We start from the raw sequence: 14,679 nt of genomic DNA on the forward strand, positions 1-14,679 counted from the left end.
AACCATGATCTTCTGCTCAACCAGTTAGATTGCATGGGGATAGGTGGTGTGGCACTGTCGCTATTTAAATCTTATTTGACAGAGCGAGTGCAAACAGTGACCCTGGAAGAAAATGCTTCTCAACCTTTTTCCCTTCCTTGTGATGTTTTCTAGGGGTCATCGTTAAGCCCAACCCTCTTCACATTTATGTAACACCACTAGCGGCTTTGGTGAATTCTTTTGGGTTGTCGCTAGTATCAGACGACACCCAGATTGTTGGTGCTTTGTCCAGTAAAGGACCAGATTTGAATGACACTTTCCACAATTGCATGAAGGCTGTGAGCCTATGGATGTACAAAAATTGCCTTAAGCTTAACTCTTCAAAAACTGAAGTTATTCTGTTCAGAAACAACACTTCTTTCTGGAACTCGTCATGGTGACCAGATGAATTTGGTCTGCTCCCATTGCCAGTGGAAAAAGGGAAAAATATGGGAAATTTGATTCACAATAGACTAACCTACAAAGATCAGATAAACAAGGTTATTTCCACTTCCTTCTTTCTGCTTTGTGTTATTAGGAAAATAGCTCAATTCCTCTCATCTAATTTGTTGAAGACAGTTGCTCTAGCCCTTGTAATGTCTTGAGTGGACTGTTGCTACCGTCTGTTTCTGAATCTGACAAAAGAGGCCTGGAAAAACTTCAGATGCTTCACAATGCAGTGGGTAGGTTGCTAATGGGAATTCTCAGATTTCAATCTGCTTCTCAATCTCTGGTGAGCTTAGACTGGCCCCCTGTTCATAAGAGAATAATGTTTAAAGCACTCTGTATCAGTTACAAAGTGTTAAGCGATTTGACCCTGCCTTTTTAAGAGAGAAACTCAGAAGGTATGCCCCTGAGAGGAGTCTTCGTTCCAGCTCACCCAGAACTCTGGTGGTGCCTCCTTATAAACTTTTTTTCTGGAGGAGGCAGGAGCTTTGTGGGCTGTACTACAAGGAACTGGACCATGCTTCCCCTGGAAATAAGAACGGCTCCCTCCCTTTTGATTTTTTGGAAGTCTCTAAAAACAAGGCTTTTTTAGGAATTAATTACCATGGTCTTCTCTCTCTACCTTGTTACTTCATTACCAAGACACCTCTGGATATTTTTTTGCCTATATAAAACTTAAAATCAAAATCAAATCAATCAGAAATTAACTACTGTGAACATTGGACATGGTTGCCTCATAATAATGCAGCCTACTGAGACTTAGGTACTTACTCAAATGGGGATCCTGGGACGTTAATACACATAATACAAGTATCCCAACTTAGACTATGGCACACCCCATTCGATTAATTCAGTTAACTGAACTGAAAAAGAATTAAAGACTCAATAAAATTCTATGGCAAGATATGTAAGAGTAAAACATGTCTGCTTACTGCTTTAATTATCACTTTGTACTATCAACCATTAATGGATAGAACATTATATCTTACCCACTCATAAAAATATATATTCCTCACCATATAAGTCTGCAAAGAGAACATCATACTCATAAAAGCATTAGTAGAGTGATAACAGTGTTTAGAAATATCTGGCTAGACTGTGGTTTAAAGAAATCCTCAGTTGTTATCTTGCGAACAATGAGGATCAGAAATTCCATACAAGGCCAGTTGTATGCACTCTGTTCTGTGGCTACAGAGTTCTCCATCTTCAAAGAGTTGACATAGTCCGGCAAGGTTTTGGCAATGCAACAAGTGACAACGTGTAGTTCCCATGAACAATGCATTATTTACTGACTTTACCATTTTTGTTTCACAAACTTATTTTAATAATGTCTCATCATATGCTGTGCTCCATTCTTGATAAACCATCCACTTTGATGCTCAAATAATAACGTGACATAGCCTTCCTCATCCACTCATACCTTCCTCCTCTGATGATATTTTTGGGACCCTTCCGACAAATTTCGAGCAGACAGGATCTGATTTTAAGTTGTGTGCTAAGAGAAAATCCTCCAATTTGCGAAGAAAGTGCTCCTACAAAATTGGAGGATTTTCAGGTGGACAGTCTACTGGGAGGATTACATTTTCAGTAGGAATAGTATAGCAGAAGTAATTAGGTCAGTGGAGTATACTCCAAGCATTGTGCTCCATGGGAGGATTTAGCTCTTCCACAACAATTTAGATGGTTTTCCATTACCACACAACTCTAAATCAAGTAAATATTCTCTAGAACTCCCTATCGGTTGAAAATAGATGACATTTTCTTATTCTCCATTACTGCAAAAGACATAATACATTGCTATTCGGACAGTTGCCAACAGTAACCCAGGAGCATAAGAAAAGTTGTCAAATATACAGTCAAGAAGTGTTTGTCAAGACATATAGTACTTCTTTAAAATGATGCAACATGTCATATAGCACGCAATGTAACATATGGACTTTTTCTGTCGTTTTTCTAACCAAGCACTCTGGTAGTGTACACAGGATGCTAGTGAGACACAGCACTGCCTCGCCTTTCGAATCTATGTCTAAAATGCAAAAATTGGTTTATTAACACATCCATTGTTTTTAAGCACTCTTACATATGGTCTAAAATTGGCTCGTAGTGATGTGTGGTGTAAGTATTTTAAAGGTGACGCTATGAATGCCAGCTAGACCCAGTACTAGCGCCGAGCAGCTCAGTATCTGCGGGGTTCAGGGCTTTATGAGTGGGCCCAACCTATGGCCATTAATGAATTTCTGAACCCTGGGTATGGATCTGGAGAACATAAACTCAAATATCTGTAGGGTCTCTAAGAATCCCTTTGGGGTGATCTAATGCCTGCACCCATGGGGTTTGAAAGACTAGCCATTGGGCATCTTGATGGAGTCGCCCTAGCCTCTGAATCAGAGCGGACCTACATTTCAAGAATATCTGTACTGATGGCTTGGTGATGCCACAATTTCTAACACTCTCTATACAGCACTGGTCCTACTACCAAACAGCATCCTGTCTACAGGATTTAAATAGATAACACCTTATGAACATTTTATGTTATTAAAATGATTCCGCCTGTGGCAGGCACAGTAGTTCGGTAGGAACGTTGGTGTTTAGCTCTCCTTTTTGAAGCCATACCATATCTCCTACATTAGATGCTGAGTAAAGAACAAGTTTTTCAAGCCCACACCATCTCACCTGCATAAAATGCTGCATGGGAAAAATGTTTTGCAACCCTTAAACATAGCTACATAGTTATATCCTGACTGAGCAACATGCTTGCTCTCCCCAGGATTTTAAACTATTTGCATAGGATGCTACATGGGCAATATGTTTTACAACCCTGAAACATGACTTCATAGTTATATCCTGACCGAGCAACATGTTTGATCAACTTAACATTTTAAACTATTTGCAGAGGTTGGGTCAATAAAAAAGCAAGCAGGTTAAACATTAACTAAAAATTCTGAGTTGGTAAGAATTTTTGTGGGCTCAGCACTAGAACTATACAGGGTGTGTTTCAAACTATATCCTTGATTTGGTTGTGTCGTCTGCTATTTCAATGCGGCTGGGCATACACATGTTAATAAAGCCCCTTCGAACTCTGTGTTCTGAAAGCTGTATTCTCTGCAAAGGAACCCCTAAGAATTCATGAATCTTGGTCAAGATCTTTATGAAGAGATACCTAAGGTAGATACATCTTTATTAAGAGACCCCTGTCGACCCCTAATTTGAAGAATGTCTGACAGGCCTCATGATCCCTGGATTGCTCTTGGAGCTCTTGTTTCTACACCTTCCAATTGTGGTGGAAGTCGGGGATCATTGGATCTCATTCTAGCTTGCGGGGTGAAGAGCTGGATTAGGGATGAAGAGGAACAAGCCTTTTAAGTTCTAGGACAAGCAAATATATGTATATTTGTGCATCATGAACCTAGCTAGAGAGCAGCGGAGCACTGGACATCGCTGCAAGCCCTGAGATACGATTCAGGATTGTCTACAGAAAAGCAGAACATTCATACACGGTGGTCCCTATCGTTGAAATTATAATGGAGCGCACCATCTGCATAAGTCAGGGTTGTGTGTATGTTTCATTTAATAACACAGTCGTACAAACACACATTAAATATAATGGAGGAATTCTCAGGAGGGTATGGATTCCCGGTAAAATGCATTGTCAGACCACGGTAAGCGCTTCCTTAATATGGTCTGGATGGGAATGGGTTTGGACTCCTTCAAAACTCCTTGGGGCAGGCGTGGATTTTTCCAGTGCAGAGTCCCTAAATGGGCACCTTCGGCCAGGGCATGCAGTCCCTAACCCACTTTGACCAGCAGGACAAGCTAATGGCTGAAAGACTGGACAGAGGAAGAGGAGTGAACAGCTGTAAGGGGCAGGGCACTAACATAAGTGACAGGAAATGGAGCTTGGCCAACATGGTTTGACATCATTTGAAAGAAGACGCTGGTTTCCCGTGCTAGCAGCGTGCAGTTCTGGTCAAAGACAGTCTTCATAGGGTAGCCCACTGGTCCACACTGTGCGCCTGCACGACACCATCACTGGGCAGATTTCCACTGTCCCAACGCAAACTGAACTGGGTTGCGCCCTTGCCTCAAGCAGATACCGATGGGCTTGGTGCAAACAAAATGGCAGAATCCGGGATCCAGGCTCGTTGAAGGGAGACACAGTGATTCCGCTCGGGCATCTGCCTGACATTGTACATGTTGTTAATGTTTATAAGCATGGTTATGTATTAGGTCTTCTAATGCTGGGTTGTTGCCTCGCTAATCAAGAAGGTATATTGCTCCCTCTTTCGTAAAAGCAGAGCCATCGTTGATGTTAGCAGGGGATTTAATACTCCCACACACTGGTGGTGTCCTCAGAGGCTGCCTAAAATTGCTATAGTTGATAGGTTCACCCTCTGGCCAATCACGTCTGTGTAACCTGTGTGACAGAATTGTCTTTTAGGAAGTTTTTGAACACACGTCATTGTCTCCTCCTGATTGTTGCTCCCTGCATGCTGCCTGTGACTGACAGCACCACTGGGGTAACAGAGGGCCTCTGGTAATCTATTGTCTCTTTCTTTCTCCCTTGCCCCTTCCAAGAGGAGGAACGCCCTCGGCCAAAGTAAGTGGTTCAACTCTGTTTTGTTAGCAGGCTTAGCACCAATTTAATCACAAACTTATTCAAGCATAGAAAAACGTTTAAAGAGAAGAACTATGCAACATCCTTACGATATCAAGCAAACGCGTACATCGAATGGAGTACAACAGACAAAAAGTAATAGAATGGTATAATTTCAAAATATACTTTCACCTTCAATTAAAAAATATATTTTACTATTTGTGCTTCACTGAGCAATACTGATACTATATGATAGTAAACCCGTTATGCTGCTCTAAAAAACTGAGGGGTTCATTTACAACAATTTGACGCAGGGAAGAGCTGCGCGTCACTTTGCTGCGCTGCCCTGCATTAAAAAGGAGCAGGAATGCGCCGTATCTATGAGATACAGCGCATTCCTATCCTCTTCCACTGCACTGGTGCACAAACGGCAGCCGTGCGCCAACGCAGACACCCTTTCACCATGGTGCAAGGGTGTCTGCGTTGTTGGCGCAATTGTTTATGTTCAGGAATGTGCGCCTTCCTGAATAAAAACAATTGTTACGCCTCCCTTGGGTTCCCAGATTTACGCCTTGTTGTAAATCTGGTAATGTGTCAAATACCATGGGTGTTGAGTGGGAATACCCAACACAACTCCCATGGCACGCGTCTCCGACGCAGTGTGAGGCAGCAATGCAGCACAAGACGCTACGTTGCCTTATACCATATCTACGAGGCCATGAAAAGGCACACAGGGGGGCTTTTTGTTGCCACGTAGATATGGCTCTGCACTCTGCACCGCCGGAGCGTCATTAAAAGGGACTTATAAATATGCTCCTGAGTGTGAAAGCTGTGCTAACTAGTGTTATGACATAATTAGCCCTCACGGTACCGACATTTAAATGATGAAACGCTGAACAGTTGCACGTGGGTTTCTGCAGCAGGAGCACTAACAACTCAGCTATGCACCAGTTTAACCCACGCCCCATTCTAGGCTGGCGCAACATGCTTCAGGTGCCCACTGTAAGATTCATCTTTGGTTTACGATGCTGTGAAATGATTTCCACCTCTGACTCTGCCCATGTTCGCTCTCTCCTCAGGCCTTTGCTTACTCAGCTGGCGCCCCCGAAGATCCCAGAGGGGGAGAGGGTGGACTTTGATGTGAGTAGTGTGGAGATGACAAGTACACTCATCTGGCGTTATGCCACCTCATCTGTAGTATCAAAATAACATTGTTAATCATATATTGTTTTTTTTCCCATACAAGCATGACAGCAAAAGTGCAGTCCAAAATATAGGGCTCTCTCATTCCTGGTGCCTTCTTGTTTCAGATGAAACCATCTCAGTTTGGGCTAAGTAGAGAGTAAATAGACCCGTGCCTTAGTGCACGCAGAGACATAATGTACAACAAGTATGTCATGATGTGTGACACACCAGGCAGGTTGAGGAATGCCACTCTCAGTGGGTGAGAGCTCAGAGATGTCAGAACAGTGCAAGAAGCGGGGATGCTCAACTACTTGCTGGGCACGGCATCCAGCAAGATGCCACCTGACAGTGTGAGGAGCACCCTTCCCTCTCCTAAACACATGTTGGCACTGTTATCGGCACAGATGTAACACCCTCATGTACAAAGCGGCAAAAATCAATGAAACCCTGACAGCTAGCACTGCTGTCTAAAATGTACCAATAATAGGTGTGTCACATTAAGAGATATGCTTGTCATTCATATCAAACGCTGATAGCCTTCATGAAAAACCTGCATAATTGCACCCTTTGCGTAAACAAGGTTATTTTGTGCCTCACATGTAGTCATGGCCAGAGACTCTGTCCCTAACTATGTAGAAATGGGCAAGTGTTATCTATACAATACACATATATATAATATTCAATATCTTTGAATGAGTACTTTTTTACCTCTATCACACCTATGGCACATTTATGCAATTCGATATTAGCAACCCCACCTCATTAGCCACTGCTCTCCAAATAAAGACGGTCTGAAATTCTTTCAGGTACTGGGCATACACCTGAATGTTGTCTCTATTATAGGGTATTAGAATGCACCAAAGTACAACACACTGTACAGTAAAGTAGTGTAATATTGTATAGTAGAGTTGCAGACACTCTTTTTTAATCTTGTGTAGAGTGACCACCACTGCTCTGATGAACGGTGATGCAGAAATTCTAGGTGTGAATTGGCTTGTATGGATATTGGGAGATGTCCTGACAAGCCTGTTCCTCTGACAGACTGGATGGCTGGGGCTCCAGCAGTCACAATAAAGGCAAATGCCTCCTCCTCTACCTACAGGCCTTTCAAAAGTCACTAGTCAATTAGGAAAATCTTCTTTCTCCTTCAGCTAGTCTGACTCTAGAAAGTTTAGGTCCTGATCTATGCTAGAGTGGCCATGTGGGTCTATTTGGCAGGACACCACATTTCCAATCCGGTTTCGATATAAGAAATCAATACATTCTAGTAGTTGTAGTCTCAGTTGACTTCAAGTGGACAAATTAGACTAAATAAACGATAGTTTGTAACGGGAAGTACAGGAATGGGAAAGTGATGTCCTACTGACATGGAGCTACTTGGAACCTTACCTGTACCAGAAACATGTTATCGTTAAATGGCATTTGCAGCACACACTCTCATGTGCGGCATCCGGGGGGTGGTGTTTTCGAACTGTTTTTAACATTTTCATCGTGAGTCTGAATCTCATTATATTTGTGGAGATGTTTGGTAAGTACCTAATGAGGGTTTAGCCCTGTTGAGTGTCTCTTTCAGAGCTGATGTGTTGAAATCTGGATGGGTGAGGCAGAGGGCAGGACCCGACATCATGGAAATGTCTTCTTGGTTTATATACATGGCCTTTGAGTGATAAGTGCAGAATAGTGGGTGAGCTTGAAGATTGGGTTGGGACGGCAGGTAATCCCTATCACGTATAAGGTAATGCTGTATTTATGCCCAATTAATGATGGTTTTCCCTCAAACCAGGACATCCACAGAAAGCGCATGGAAAAAGACCTGCTGGAGCTGCAGACCTTGATAGATGTCCACTTCGAGCAGCGCAAGAAAGAAGAGGAGGAGCTGATTGCACTGATGGAGAGAATTGTAAGTCCGAAGGATCATGATCCACCCACACTTGTCAACTCCTTCTCCCAGGTTTCTGTATTCCAACCTTTTCCAGACAACCTATGCCCTGTTCATTTTGAATTATTTTCTCTCAGCACTATTTCTGCTGGGGACTGCTCCCTGCATTCACTGCTATTTACGTGCGTGTATTATTTTTCTATAATATCACTCCTGAGCCTCACCCCACCTTATATTTCCTTAACTCTATTCTAGGAGAATGCTTCAAGTGAACATGGTGTTGTGTTAATTCACTCTATGAACAAACTGTTCTAGATCTTTTGTAGTATATCACCTTCTCCCTCTTTGTTTCCAACATCAACATATTAAAATGTTCGTCCCTTTCCTTGTAGGGGTTCAATTTTAAGTGATTCTGGATTTCTTCCATATTATCCAGAGATTTGCGGCCTCACGTACTAAGGGTTATTAACACTCGAAAACCCTCTGATGCAGTACATCAGAGAGTTTGCAAGTGCTAAAACCCATTTAACAATTCGGAAAATGCTTTCCAAATCATTACATTGGTTTAGAAAACCATGAAGAATTGGTATTTGGAGGGTGCATGTTAAGAGCGTCCCATCTAAATACTGATTCCTTATGGTTTGTATTAATGTCAAATATCTTTTTATACTATCACTTCAAAGGAGGTGGTAACTCATTTGCAAACGAAAAGGGGCCCTCAAGTTACCCCTTACCCTTTGCGAATGTTTAAAAAAAAACATTTTTTGGGAATAGAAAGTGGTCCATGAGACCACTGCTTACTCATAAAATATTGTTGTGAAGGTTCTACTTTTTTTTAAATGTATCCCATGTGCTGCATTTACAAAAAGATTCCTTTTTTGAAGAGCAGTCACAGACATGGCAGTCTGATGAGCCCAGCAGGCCACCATCCCTGTGATTGTAGCCAATCATAGTGGTCACAATTAGCAAACTAGTTCACTGATTTTAAGGAGGTAAGTCAGATTGCGAACCACTACGAATGGTGATTTTGCACAGCAACATATTAATACATTGGTTGGCCTGAAAAATCGGAGTAGATTCTGTAAAAGTTGGTTTGCAATTGCCACCACTTTCACTGAATCAATTTCTAATTCCTACGTCCCTTGGTGTCTACAAAGGAACACAACATTCTAAATGTGGCCTTTAGACCGGCATATAATATACTATACCCTAGAATTTGTCTCTAAAACTGGACACCAGATGTGACTTTTTAAAACTGGACAGAATACCCTTGGTGTGGCCTTCAAAAATGGGCAAAATACAACTCAGGTAACCTTCAGTACTTGACTCAACACTCCATATGTATATTTTAAACTGCATGTTCTTTAGACCTTGACACACCATTGCAGATGAGACCTCCCCCTCTTGATTGGTATACTTAAGACCTCACATTCTAACCTGTTATGTTGTTCAAGGTTTCAGCACCCTTTTCATTTAGCTTCATTGAACTGTAATTGTCTTCATACAGACCACTTTTGCAGATTTACCACTCTCTTGTTAACCATGTGACAGATATGCATCATCTAACAATGTGCATACTTGACAACTCCTCTAGGTGTTCACTTTTGAATGAACAGAAGGGCAGTGTTTAAAGAAACACTATTGGTTCAACTCATTGGGTGCAAATTCACTGGCTGCCTTATACATCGAATCAATTTCATAGACTAACCTATGTATTGAATCATGACTCACTGGTATCTTTTCATCGTCTTTGTAATCAAAGAGGACCACGTAAACTCTAATGGGTTAGTAGGAGGTGTTCTCCTGCTGAACTGTAGTTCTAGATTTGCCGGTAGTTATATGATAAGTAGTACTAAAAGTAGTAGTCGGAGCAATTATAGTAGCACTCAAAAATGCAGTATCGGAAGTTGTTGTGTTACTAGATGTAGCACTAGTAGCAGTAGTGGATTCAATTTTATTAGCTTTCAACAATTTGTCTGTTTTCTATACAAAAAAATCTAAAATTAGCAGTGGGACGAGTCAGAGTAGCACCAGTAGTAAAGACTGCACTGCTAGCTTTATTGACGGAGGACTAATTTAAGGTGAGAAAACATTCCCTATTGATCTTCACATTTAATAAAATGCTATATAATATTTTCCATGATTTATTTTCAAACATAGATGCAATAGGACTCCATGAGATTGACCATATAGTAGGAATTGCCTAACCTTTATGTATTTTTCCGACGAAAACGTCTATATGAAATCAACTTGATGTGTTTGGTAGTAAATTAATTTGGAGTCTATAAAATAATATAGATCCCAGGCACTGAAAACAAAAAACCCATAAACCTACACACAAGTGGAAGTTTACCTTTGTGAAAAAAAAATATTTTTTATATGTGTGGAGTTCCCTGCCCCCACTGAGAACTATCCGCAGTCGTAAACGTACTATTAACTTGTAGTTTGTGAATACAAAAAAAATCATAAACTAACACAAAAGTGTAGGTTTATCTTTGTGAATCACACCTTGTATCCCTGCTTGAGTTGTAGGTGACTGTGGTTAATGATGCTCTTCACTTTCTCTTGTCAGGAGCACCGCCGGGCTGAGAGGGCGGAGCAGCAACGCTTCCGAACAGAGAAGGAACGCGAGAGACAGACACGGCTGGCGGTGAGTACGTAATGCTATGGGAGCTTTCAGCCTTTTTCCCAGGTGATTCCAAAAACTGAATTCTGGGGTGGAAGGGTGCACTCAATCTATCCAAATGTGGATGTAGGGAATATGTTTGCACAACAGTATGTAGTACATGACTCAATTCCTGACAATAAAATACTTCTCTACTTCACTTCCAGGAGGAAAAAATGAGGAAAGAGGAAGAGGAGGCGAAGAAACGGGCTGATGATGATGCCAAGAAAAAGAAAGTTCTCTCCAACATGGGGGCTCACTTTGGTGGCTACCTTGTTAAGGTGAGATTCGTTTGGTTAACTACAGTGAGCGCATGAAAGGAGAATGGAGTTGGGTGATGTGTTGGTACCAAAGCCATAGGAAGAATGTGGATCTCTGGGCTTTAATGGCAATGTGCAGCTCAACCTGGTCCCCAGACCAGTTGTAATCTTTATACTTAAGCATTGACTAGAGGATTGCTATTCCCTATAGCAGAACATATACATTTTTATTTATTTGCAGTTTTCTACAGCATGAGCAAGACCCAAGTGAGTGACAGAGTGCTTTACATAGGACCAGTTGTGAGACATATGAATAGTTATGTTACATTAGCACTTCGGAAACAATACAATACATTTATTATGGACAAATTTCAAGAGAAAAAGTTACTTTAAAGTAAGAATAGAAATCTGCGTGGTGAGGGCATACAGACACATTGGGATATAGGCGATAGCACCACCAGAATGTCACTTTTAACCTTGTAAATACGGCCCCTTTACAGGCATCACTTTGTGTGAAAGGAGCATGCAATCGGTGTTGGTGTGGGTGTTCCATATTAACACATGGAAATACCGGGAAAATCACAGTATCTGGGGGGTTAAAGAGGAAATCTTACTCGGAGTACATCCTCCCTTCAAAACAGTTATCACAAAAAATACTCCAGTTGACCGGTCAGTGGTCAGAGTTATTACTATATTACCCGTGTCACAAGACAGGGAAGAGAAAATGAGTGGGGCCTCTCTAGTGGAATGTTGTGCTAAACACAATCCTGTGTCAGGGAGAGAATGCTTCTTGTTTTAGTTACCCTCACACACCCCAGTGGTGTCATGCTTCATCATCGGGTCACCCCGACCCCTATAAGTCGGGGTGGGCTCAACCACAGTCTTGGGAGCTCTTTGGATAGGTGAAGGTAGGGGGGTTAAAGATAAAATACCTCAGTCAGACACCTGGTTTCCCTTTATTCTTGGGTCTGTCTGGGTCAATAAAAAAGACCCTAGTGCCGACATGTTTCAGTCCTGTGCGGCCATTAAGGTCCCGGACTTTCTTCAGGGCAAAGAGAGAACCCCCTATGTGAGGGCTATTACAGGATGGGAAATCCCTATACTCACTGTAAAGCGAGGGCAGAGTAGCTACTCGTCGCGGTGTGTTAAATGTATGTGTGTCTGTGTACTGCCAATCTCCATCTGAAAGATTAAATCGGGGACAGACACACCGTAAAAAACACATTAAAGAACGTTCAATCAGTGCGTCATACCCAATCGGTGTATGGTGATTACATGCTTACATTTGTGTGCATGCCTCTGTTGGAGGAGAAATCTCCTCATTGTGCCACTCATCCTATGTAGCTCTGTGACATACTAGTTATATGTGACAGACCTTGTAACGTGGCGATTTTACTTGCATTCTAACACTATCTGCGTGTTCGTCTGGCTGTCAATGACAAAATAGCACCAATGAAAAACAGTCTCAGATTGCAGCAATTAATGCACCGCCTCGTAAAATAGTACTGACTTAATAAACACCATGCACATATATACACATTCCTTCACTTGCGCCCATCATTTCTTCATACCGTCATCAAAACTTACCAATTGCGGGAGGGCTGCGCGTTACACATAGGACCGGAGCGATAATGTGGGTGGTCCTAGAAATGGTATTAGAAAGGATGATGGTAATAATGAAGGGAGTAAAGGGGGGGGGATGCCCCGGGTGTCATGGAAAACGTATGGTTTGGTACGCAGCCACAGAGTGTGCTGCAGGGCTGCTAACGCACTTACTTTAGTTAAAGTCCTCACCCGGGATTTTTAACCTGTTGCGGTTCCGGTCCTCGGCTCGTGCATTAGTGAGACGCGTGGCCGGGGTTTTAAACGTATTATTGGAGCGGTAAAATCCACCACAACAACCATTGCTTTTTGAAGCTGCCCCAGATTTACAAGGATGTATAAAACTGAGGCAGTGCCAAAAACTAACGCCATGCAATAGAAGGCATAAGAATAGCGAAACCAGGAGAAATATTTGTATTTCTCCAAGTGTTTGCTTTTTATTTGTGTGCTGCCTTCTGCAGCTCACATAGAAGTAACACATTGCCATTATTGATTGTTTATGTGCAGGAAGGTGTCCCTTTCTGCACATAAACAATTATAAAATAATGGGGATTTGCTACTTCTATGTGCGCTGCATTTGGCAACACACATAGAAGTAACAAATCGCCATTATTAATTATTTATGTGCAGGAAGGGACACCTTTCTGCACACAAACAATCATCCTTGCACTATTGTGCAAGGGTGCCTGCATTGGTGTTAGGCAGCTAATTTTAGCGCCAGGGCTACAGAAAGCACAGGGGTATGTTGTATTCTTCTAAATATGGCACATTCCTGCTTTTTGGAAATGTTGGAGCATGGCGCTGCCAAATCTGGCACATCTCTGCGCTGTGACATTTCCTTGTAAATCTGCACCATAGTTTGTGCTTTTGTAGGCAGTAATTACTCATCACCGAGTCATCTCCCAAGTCTCCACAGATCTAGGCTGACTCATTTACAAATAACGTCTGTGTATTTCAGGATTATGACATTCTTGCTAAATGGAGGTACACTTAAGTGGAAGATGAGAAAGCAGCCATTTTTTCTTTGAAATGGTCATATGCATGCTTAAGGCATGTAACTGCATTCCATTTATGCATTTGCACACTGCTCAATTTAGCATTACAAAGACTGCAGGTACGAGTACTATCCATCACTTGCATGTATGATTGTGTCATTGAGTCGTGAGGATTATCCCTACCTGCCAACCTTCCAACTGAACCAATGTAGACATGATGTAAGTTAAGCAGGGATGCCTGTGTCCTTAAATTTCTTAAAAACTGGTGACTGTTCAGTCTGTGTGCTTTATGTCATTTTTGGGGTCTTGGCGGACCTCATTATTAACAACAGCACTATTGGCTTTTTCTAATGCTTGGTCTTGGGGGTTGGGGGAGCTCATGCTGTTTCCAGCTGACTTTTCTGTTTCATTGGACACATCTCTCTTATATAATCTGTCAGAGGCTTTAGGTCATAGAAACTGTTCTGTTGTGTAGCCTGTCCTAATCCTTTTGAGTAGGCTTCCTGCCCTTGCGGTCACTGCTGTACTTTAACGTAGGGTGGAAGGGCAAATGTAGTGAGTTCTGTCCAGCCCTTCCCTATCCCTGTCCGATCAGTGCTCCTACATCCATTGTCCCCATGTGTTTTCATGTCCAGCTGGTGCCTGCAAGGAAAACTCATGATCTCCATGCTTGTGTTTCCCAGAACTTTGTCACTGGAGACTCACAGACATTTGTAAAGACTGACCCTGATGTGTAATTTTTGTTGGCTCAAATAAAATTATAAAACAGAAATATAAGAAAGCGATACCTTCCTGTCACCAAAATTGTAATGTGAGGTGATTGCTAGACAAGTAATATCCTATGTTGTCTTGTAGGCTGAGCAGAAGAGAGGAAAGAGACAAACGGGTAGAGAGATGAAGAGGAAAATCCTGTCCGAAAGACTCAAGCCACTGAATGTGGAAAATCAGAGTGAGAACACCCTCAGGTAAGCAGGCCTGGAAGGATGGTGGAAGGCAAAACTATTCCGCAGGTGGCTCTGGTCAGAATTGAAGGG

The 14,679-nt window shown here is 42.1% G+C and overlaps 1 protein-coding gene across 1 annotated transcript in view; it reads left to right on the top strand.

The window, feature by feature from the left end:
• Positions 1 to 14,679, top strand: part of TNNT1 (troponin T1, slow skeletal type) — a 49,200-nt gene that overhangs the window by 16,205 nt on the left and 18,316 nt on the right. The window contains exons 5-10 of the mRNA XM_085614875.1: positions 5,041 to 5,062; positions 6,139 to 6,199; positions 8,028 to 8,144; positions 10,696 to 10,773; positions 10,956 to 11,069; positions 14,501 to 14,610. Coding sequence (XP_085471001.1) covers positions 5,041 to 5,062; positions 6,139 to 6,199; positions 8,028 to 8,144; positions 10,696 to 10,773; positions 10,956 to 11,069; positions 14,501 to 14,610 — 502 coding nt within the window. The remainder of the gene's footprint in view (positions 1 to 5,040; positions 5,063 to 6,138; positions 6,200 to 8,027; positions 8,145 to 10,695; positions 10,774 to 10,955; positions 11,070 to 14,500; positions 14,611 to 14,679) is intronic.

This window comes from Triturus cristatus, chromosome 7 (assembly GCF_964204655.1).
Source record: "Triturus cristatus chromosome 7, aTriCri1.1, whole genome shotgun sequence".
Lineage (NCBI taxonomy): Eukaryota > Metazoa > Chordata > Amphibia > Caudata > Salamandridae > Triturus > Triturus cristatus.